The 9,189-nt window shown below is 43.2% G+C and overlaps 1 protein-coding gene across 4 annotated transcripts in view; it reads right to left on the bottom strand.

The window, feature by feature from the left end:
* Positions 1-6,842: 6,842 nt before the first annotated feature.
* The window catches only part of Irf2 (interferon regulatory factor 2), a 106,877-nt gene continuing 104,530 nt past the window's right edge, over positions 6,843-9,189 (bottom strand). For all 4 annotated transcript variants that reach the window (XM_034520683.2, XM_076914127.1, XM_076914128.1 and 1 more), the window contains exon 9: positions 6,843-8,361. In XM_034520683.2, coding sequence (XP_034376574.1) covers positions 8,053-8,361 — 309 coding nt within the window. In that variant the 3' untranslated portion in view covers positions 6,843-8,052. The remainder of the gene's footprint in view (positions 8,362-9,189) is intronic.

Genomic DNA, 9,189 nt, shown 5'->3' with positions numbered 1-9,189 from the left:
ACCAAGAATGAAGCAAGTTAGAATATGCTGACTATCTCGAGTTAGTGAGATTCCTCCACCTAGCAGGGGTTTTATTTTAATATAAGATGTTTAAAATTTTGTTGAAAATTAAAACTTCCAGAAAGTTTTTGTCTCTTTTCTGTTTACCATAAAAAATTTTACTCTTTGATTCCTTTAAACCAGTTCCATAATGGAATTAGTTTTAAAAAATAAAGTTCAAGACATGAGGTTGGGAGGGTTATATAATAAATTATATACATATATTATATATATGTGTGTGTATGTGTATATGTATGTGTATATGTATATATGTGTGTATATATGTGAGTAGTATATAGTATGATGTTTAAAGGATACACAAACACACACACATATTACAGTCACATGTTTGAAATCTGAGTTCTTCACTGTAAACTCTTGAATTCACATGAGTTCAGTTAACTATGGATAATTTGGAACCAAATCTCCAAACCATAGTCTTAGCTGTCTTATACAGAGTATATAGAGGTTACAACGAGTGTCTACAGTATGCTCCATATATTACTAGCCCTATCGTGTTCAATAGTACAACAACCTTACAAGTAAGGTACTAACAGCCCCATGTTTAGAAATAAACATTTCTTCCAAAATATGAAGAGGGGTTCCTAAAGACAGTAGCAATTAAGTATTAACTGCGTACAGGCTGGTCTAACTTCAAAAGCCTACTCTGCACTTGATGCAGCAGCATCCAACAGCACTTGGAGGCACAGGGAGGACTGAGTTCAAGGCCAGCTTCAGCAACATAGCAAACAGAGCAAATATGAGGCCAGCCTGGGCTACACAGTGAGGCCTTGTCTTAAGAGCTACCAAACATTGTCCAAGGTGGTGAGATTACCCAGAAGTTAAGAACACTGGTTGCTCTTCCAGGGGACATGGGTTCAATTCCCAGCACCCACAGAGTAGCTTGCAACTGTCTGTAACTCCAGTTCCAGGGGATCCCGTGACCTCTTCTTGCTTTTGAGGGCGCACTTATGGTACACAGACATACCTGCAGCCAAAGCAACGATACATATAAATAAATAATGAAAGCATTTAAAATAAAACCTAGTCAGACAAAAAGCTTTATTCTGGCCACTGTGTAGTGTTAGCGTCTCACCTCTGCTGAAGCATACGGGACAAAGTTGCCTCTCTCTGGCTAGTCTCCCTGCCTTTAGCACTCTTGCAATGGTTTTCTGAGGTTGACTAAATGTCCTGTAAATAGTTTGTAACATTTATTCTTACCTGCCCGAGGTATGCCCTTCTCCGCTGCTCGGGCTGGAGATCTGGAACCTTCTTTCTCAGCCTTGCTCATGTATGATCCTAATGGCAAGATTGTGTTCAGCTTGTACATGAATGGGAATTAGTGGTGAGGCAGAAGCCATATTCCTGGCTCCACTGTAACCGATCCCATATGTGACATGGAGCCTGGGGACTTTCTGGAGCACCGGCTCAGTGTTCAGTTACTGAAGTCAGGAGTCTCAGGAGATAGTTGAGGTGGGCTATGACAGGAACTTTCTGATGAGACTGGAGCTGATGCAGTGTGTCTACAGAGCCGATGTTTCCCGGCATCCCACTCCCAGCGATGGAGGTGAAGCTAACCCTACAGAGGCTTGTCCGGCGTGCCCACATAAACACCTGCTTCTCTCTAGCCAATGCCTCTGTGCTTAAAATAGTGCCTGTGGTTTTTGCTTCCTGCAACAGAGCACTGCTGATACAAACCATTTTCCTTCTTTTCCTCTAACTGCTGAGCTTCACAACTGCCAACCCTGCAGCCCGGGTCTGTAAACATCGAAAAGATGGCTCTGAGTATCTCCACTGCCCCACCTCCCTTTCCCCAGTTCATTTCCCTCCATGGCATTTATTGGCTCACAAAGATTATGATTGTTCATTGGTTCGGAGGGGTATCTCCCGTCCACTCAACAGAAGACGTTCCATTCACTCCTATGTGGCCTTAGCACTCAATGCCAACACATGCTGGGAACCTCATAGTGTCGGATAAGTGAAGTCTATGTCTCTTAGTAAAACAGACCATCTAAATTAGTGGACCAGTGATAGACTTATCAACAATGACCTCCAATAAAACATTCTTGTGAACGTAACACATGTCTCCTCTGATTTCAGCATTGTATGCAGGGTAACATATTCCTGTGGTTTACCTGAGACAGTCCCAATTTCAACAATAAAAGAATCTCCACCTTGAGGAGCCTCTCAGTTCTGGGCAGACCCATCATTAGTTATCAAATTAAAGTCATCAGCTGCTATCAGAAAATCACTTAGAAATGATAGGACTTTAAATCTATTCGGCAGATAGAAATTTAAAAACATGCGAAGCCATCCTGTGGTTTCCTTCCCTTATAGCCCTTAGTCGCCATGTGACACTCTGTAGTTACTAGGTGGGATTTGAGCAATCGCTTTTGGCTGTATTTCACACTTCCCCCTAAAATTCTAATTTCCCTATAGGCTGACTATTGTTCAGCCGGGACTGTGAACCCTCTTCTGCATTTCACAGTCACATTAAAAACATGATCTCTGGGCTTCCGAGAGCAAAGATGCTGCAGATGAAGATAAGAGCTGGATTTACAGCCCTGGAGGACCATCGACAGACAGTAGTGCTCTCTATAGAGAGCATTTGTCAGTGCTAATGTCCATGGATAAGGTCTGGCTCATCAGTAGCCATAGGAATCACCCCTATTGTCCTCAAATGTCAGGCACATCCCCAGTACAATGTGTGGATTTAAATTGTCTTCGCAGTTGTACACTGGGGAATTTGGGGGCAACAGGAGCAATCCCAGATAGAAGGCCTGTGGCTTAATCAGACAGAAGATGTCTGATGCCTTTTCTCATTGATGGCTCATGTGGATGCATGCGAGAGGTTTTAATTTTAGTATATTCTTCTCAGCAAACACTAGAGTTTAGAGATATTAGTGCCCTAAACCTTTTCTTCTGACCCTGCACACAAGGCTGTATCATGTAAATCGCCAATTTTGTCTCAAAGAACAGTTGAGTATATGGGTGTTGACTTCAGCATTGAGCGTAAGGGGTTAAACAACAGCACTTGGATAATCAAGTGTTTTCCACAGGGGCCAGTAATCTGCCTGAACATGTCACCTAGAAGGAAGTGGCCGAACTTTATTTAGAGGCTATGGTTACATGCTTTGCTTTCTTTCTGAGAGAACCTGCTGGAGGATTCTCTAACAGGGTCTTGCCAGACTATGTCAACTCTTAACTTTTAATTTGTATTTAGTTATTTGTTTGTTTGTTTCTGTGGTGCTGGGGATTGCACAGGGTCCTGTACGTCAGACAAACACTCCACCACTGAGGTGCACCCCCCCCCCCCACACACACACACTCTGGACTACGTGAGCTCTGAAAAGGCCCCTCCTCTTGATCCTTTCACAGCATGACCAAAGTTCTTGGACAGACTTAACATTTTTACTAAAACCAGCTATCAGGCCTGACCACTTCCTTCCTCCCTCCCAGGCTCTATTTTCAGACAGTGCCTCGGCACCTGTTGTCGGAATGGCCACAGAAGCAAATCTCTTTAGAGTCTTCATTTATGCTCACAGCAAGACCAGCGATGCCCAAGCTCCAGCAGGGAATAATGTCTGTGTTCTCTAGGGCTGGTGGGGGCACAGAAGCCAGAAGTCTTCATGAAGAATCCCTCCCTACCAACACACACAGGTGTTTGTTTGTTTGTTTGTTTGTTTGTTTGTTTGTTTTTGTATCTCCTTACCCAAAGCACCACACACCCAAAGCATGACACACCCATAGCAAGACCTCCTTCTCCAGGTCTGTAGCTGGTCTACAAGACAATGCTAAAGACAGACATGGTTCTCTTAATACTAACAGCAGTGGGTGAGGGTGATGTAGGAGACACTAGTGTGATTTTCTAATAGATACATGCCTTGTGCCTCTTGGGAGAATAAGAATGTGATGTGAACTCCATTCAAGGGGGCTTTCAGTCCCGGGAGAGATAGAAAAGCACTGTGATCCCTCTGGGAGGGGTCAACAGCACACAGTGAAGGTAGGTGGTGCCCCCTGGCCCTCTGGCAAGTCAGGTTCCTGTCCCCATGGCTCTGATCATTCTGCCTGGCCCTAGGTTATACCAAGAGGTGGAGTTTCAGGATGAAATGGTGGGTTATAACTGGTTAAACCCAGTTTCTGCCTCCGTTCCTTTTCCAAAGACAAACTAGTGAAGGTATTGGATAATCTGCAGGCCAGAGGTTCATCTTTCTGCTCGACAGCCTTTTCTTTTTTTTTTTTTTTTAATTTATTTACTTATTCACTTCACATGCCAATATCAGCCCCTCCCAGTAACCCCTCATGGAGATCCTCCTTCCATTCCTCCCTGTTCCCTAGATTTGTTTTTTGTTTTTTTGTTTTTTTGTTTTTGGTTTTTGTTTTTTTTGTTTTGTTTTGTTTTTTGTTTTTTGGTTTTTTGGTTTTTTTTTTTTTTTTTTTTTTTGGTTTGGTTGGTTTTTTTGTTTTTGTTTGTTTTTTGTTTTTTTTTTTGTTTTGTTTTGTTTTTTTTTTTTTTTGGTCTGTCATCAGTAAAATTCTGGCAGAAGACTTGGGTTCTGAGTTCCTCCTTTTATCTGGGTCTGTCTGTCTCAAGCTAAAATAACAAGGGGCTTTTAAGGCCTAATGAATTTAGCACTCAAAGGACAGTCTCTAGCGACTGGAAGGTCTAAAGTTTCACCTCTCAGGTTTGGGGGCATGACGCCATTTGGGGCTTAACACTTTTTTTTTTTTTTTCATTCACATGAAAAATACTTTTAAAAGCACCGACTTGAAAACTCAGAATCCTGAAACCAAATCGCTTATCTTCCTCATTCCTAAAATGTCTATCTTAGGAGTAGGTTACACGATAGTGCCCTTTGCATTGGGGGAAACAAAAAGGGGTATCATTTTAGGGCTTTGATGTTGCAAGGATTTGTATTTCTTAGCCACATACTTCTAATACATCCAAGTGGAGTAAACGCTGCCTTTGACACCTAAATGGGGAAAGGTGGCTACGGCTGAGGATGGACTATTTAAGATACCCAACCAGCATCGTGGAAGCCCCCTTACATCAAGGTGCTCTGCTCACTCTACCTTAATGCTCCCAATGAATTCCCAGATCACAGATGTATAAGGAACTCTCCGTGCTTGCTACTGAGAATGGAAACTATTGTCCCAAAGGTTATATTGCTACTTAAACACACCCACAGCAAAACCAGTCATAAAAACCGTATCAGCACACACAGAGGCCTACTAAATAAATCACGTGTCCCCAGCACTTCCTCTAAGTGACAAGGTCTGGGGCTCCTGTTACTGAGCTGTTTGTCTGGTTTGTTTGGTTCCCTCATAGCTCCCCCAGGCTTTATGTAACTCACTTGTTTTTCTCCAGCCCTTTGTGGGCATATTTTAAGCATCGCTCTGTTTTATCGTTTTATTGGCAATAGAGTCTTACCTTGAGCACCTAAATTATGTGTCTCTGAATCCGGGATTTGGCTGCTAGTCTGGATCTCACCACAGGAATGGAATGAGGCACTGTGGCATGGCATTTGGGACCTACAGGGCTCATTATGGGTACAGAGTGAGGGGTCAGAGTCCAGGCTATCCCAGACCTGCCGATGACATCTATTATTGTGTGTTCGTTGTTTTACAAACAGGATAAAACAGGGTGATTAATGATATTTTGTTTTAATATAAATTACCAAAAGGGGAGGCTCATATAACTGACTCCCTTATGATCTCTCCTAGGGAGTCAAAATAAACACCTCCTACACTGGCCAATCAATTGATATACCAATCAATCAATAAAAATAATAAAATAAAAAAAAACAGAAGAAGAAATAAAAGTCTCACACCACCTGTGTGAGACGTTTTCAACAACACACCAAACAGTAACATGTTTCCATTGACTTGTCTTCAGGAGCAATCATTTTATGGCCACTGGTTGTATCTGCAGCCACACATAGCAATAGACTTTAAAAGAGCCCTTTGTCCTTTCATAAATTGAAGGGACCTTTTCAAACATTAACTTAGCAATCTTTTCCCAGCCCCCAAAGGTGGCAGGAAAGCAGCTACATTTTTAATAACTGAGGATCCTGGGAGGGGGAGGGGAGGTGACCTCCTCAAGGTCAAGACTGTACCTTGAACTACCAAGGTGTGAATGTGAAAGGCAATAACGGTAAATTCAAAAGGAAAAAAAAAAATAAATTCCAACTAGGTAATAGAGAACAGTGTTCTCGAATCCTACTCATTCAGGGCAGGGCCTTGGTTTAAAGACCCCAGACAGACAAACAGAAAGGTAGAACCTAACAACCATTTCCCATTACTGAGAGTATTTTAGCTCGGTGCCTGGGTATGTAACTCAACACAAACTCAAGTCCATAAGTATAAGCCTAGAGCTGGGGACAGAAAACCCACCAAGAGGAGTGGACTCTGCTTATAGCAGGAACAGTGAGTGGGAAACACTCTCTCCAGGGGCCCTCCAGACGGAAGCCCCACCAGCTGGCATCCTGGTCTTGTGTTGCCTAGGTAACCTGAGTAGAGGGGTCTTCATTTTAGATCTCAACTTCTGCCCTGTGGAATAGTGACAGATGCCCTTTCTTGACACATCTGTGATGAGCAAAGAAGGAGACTCACGTGGGACATTCTGCACTGGGCCCACTGCAGTGGGAAGAGAAAATCATTCACAGCCCTGGCAGAGGAACCTCCTAATTTTCTTGTGATTAGCAAAGAAAAGCATGTTGGTCTCCAAGAATAAATACTTTGTCAGCCCCGATCGATCCATGGTTATGCTCTGAGTAGACACATAAAGCCAGAAGTGATACCCATTAAAAAATTTAACTATATACCATATTCATTTATTATCAATCCACAGGATAATTTGATTGCTACATGAGCTCATAAAAGTTTTTTTTTCACCTTTACAAAATTAAAAAAAAAAATGTGCCACAAGGATGTAATAACAACTGCTGATAAACAAGAAAAGGAATCTTAAAATTATAAATTTGCTGTAGAAAAGATAAAAAACAATTATATTTTATTTAGAATTTTCACCTTGAATAAAATATTCCCCTTGTATAAAAAAATAAAAAAGCTTGCTCTGGTTAGAATTAGAGTATTTTTGTCTTCAGATCTGGGAATTTGCATAATATTTCCATGACAGTTTTCCTTTGTACCGCGTGGCATTCAAGCATAGCAGATTAGAAAGATTTTTTTTTTATTCAAGCAGTCTTAAAATGGGACAGCGGTGAAGAAATTCATTTTCTTCTCCTCCTCCTCCTCAAGATGTAGAGTCTTGCCTTTGAGGGGAGGAAATGGAGTAAAGGAACGGGTGGGCTGGGGTAGGCTGGGTTGAGGGGAGAGGGGTGGGTAATGGGCCAGGATGGAAGAGCTGGGGAGAAAAGGGCTGGGTGGTGGGCTAGGATAAAAGGGTTTGGGAGGGAAAGGGTGGGTAGTGGGCTGTTGTGGGGTAGGTTGGGGAGGGAGGGGTGAGTACATGGCTGGGATGGAGGGGTGGGGGTGGGGTAATAGACACAGAAGGGGACACTGAGTGTGCTGTGAAGAAGAGCAAGATTACAAGAAGGCCTATTGTAAGTGCTTCAAGATAAGGTGCAGAAGCAGACTGCAACATTGCTCGTACTGCCCTATGTACATATTCACAAGAATAAAAAAATTCCAGCTAGTTCACATTTTCTCCTCTGTTCTGAGGCATCCACTCCACCATGCTGGCCTTGACCGTAGGCAACGCAGCACCTCCACTGCCCGTGTGGCTGTTGGTCCTTGAACTTGAGGGAGTAGCCCTGGCAGATCCAGCAGGTTCTAGAGATATGCATCTACCGAGGGGGTGGGGGTGGGGCTGGAGTCCTGAGTTAAGAAGAAGCTCCAGCTCTGGAGTTGGACACAGCAATCAATATTCTATTGTCAAGGCTTTTCCCTTAGATTTGTCTAAGATAGGTATCATAGAGAAAAAAATAAAATACAAACAAATAACAACACAAAGCTAAGAAATCCCAACAACCACCAGGGAGAGTCAAAGGCTTAACAGCTCTTGACTCGGGCCTGGGTGATATCAGATGTCTTCTTGATGACACTGGCCCGTGTCTCCCTGTCCGGCCGACTGCTGCTGGGTGTGGGGGTCACTGGGGCAGGAAGGGGGAGGTCTGTAAATGGGGGCCAGGAACTGTTGTAAGGCATCGGACAGCTCTCCTCTTTGATGGTGACCTGCAGATCTGGCTTGTTGGAAGTGACAAAGGTCGCCATGCTGGGCAGCAGATAGTTGTTCCGAGTCCCCATGTTGCTAAGGTACTGCTTGCCTTCGATGTTCCTCTTCCGCCAGTGTGGTCTCCCCTTTCAGAGAAAACAATCAAGATACATGCATTCTTTTACTTCTGTTGAATGTCATATGCGAAACAATGCCTTCTCTTACTTTTCGAATGAATCCCCATGCACTATCCATGGTCAAGACTATTCTACAAAGACAAGAAACACGGCGGCAGCTTGAATTGGGGCTCCGATGCCTGGCCTATCCAGGCTTGGTACTGGATAGTTTCCAGCCATAATGGATGGCTCAACTTAATGAGTTATCCTGACTTTTCAGAGAAGTAAGAAGCTTACAAACAGACAGCAAATGCCTTTTGACTGCATTTTTTTTTTTTTTTTTTTTTTTTTTTTTTTTTTTTTGGTTTTGTGAGACAGGGTTTCTCTGTATAGCCCTGGCTGTCCTGGAACTTACTCTGTAGACCAGGCTAGCCTCGAACTCAGAAATCCACCTGCCAAGTGCTGGGATTAAAGGCGTGTGCCACCACCGCCCAGCTCTTTGATTGCTTTTTAATGGATGGAGCTGAGACTTTTTTTTTTTTTTTTTTTTGAAGCCACAGTTGGCCTTACTGGTTGCCAAGTAGAAAATGAACTTAAAGTTCTTGAAGAAAGTAGATCATATAGTATGCCAGCATAGTTGCTTACTGTCCTCTCAGAATTCCCAAACTTGGATATCAGGAATTCTAACAAACATCAGGTCCCTTTTCTCCCCATCAACTTTAGAGCCACTTCCTGCCATTGTGTGAGCCTGGCTTACAGAGGGAAGCCCGAAGCCGGAAACAGGCTGGCAGGGAGCAGAGACTGAACTACAACCTCTCTGCAGGACCACTGAGGAGACTGACCAAGCTGTTTGGAGAG

This window comes from Arvicanthis niloticus, chromosome 16, assembly GCF_011762505.2.
Source record: "Arvicanthis niloticus isolate mArvNil1 chromosome 16, mArvNil1.pat.X, whole genome shotgun sequence".
NCBI classification, from domain to species: Eukaryota; Metazoa; Chordata; class Mammalia; order Rodentia; family Muridae; genus Arvicanthis; species Arvicanthis niloticus.
The sequence above is the reverse complement of the archived record's forward strand: the minus strand, read 5'-3'. Positions and strand labels throughout refer to the sequence as shown.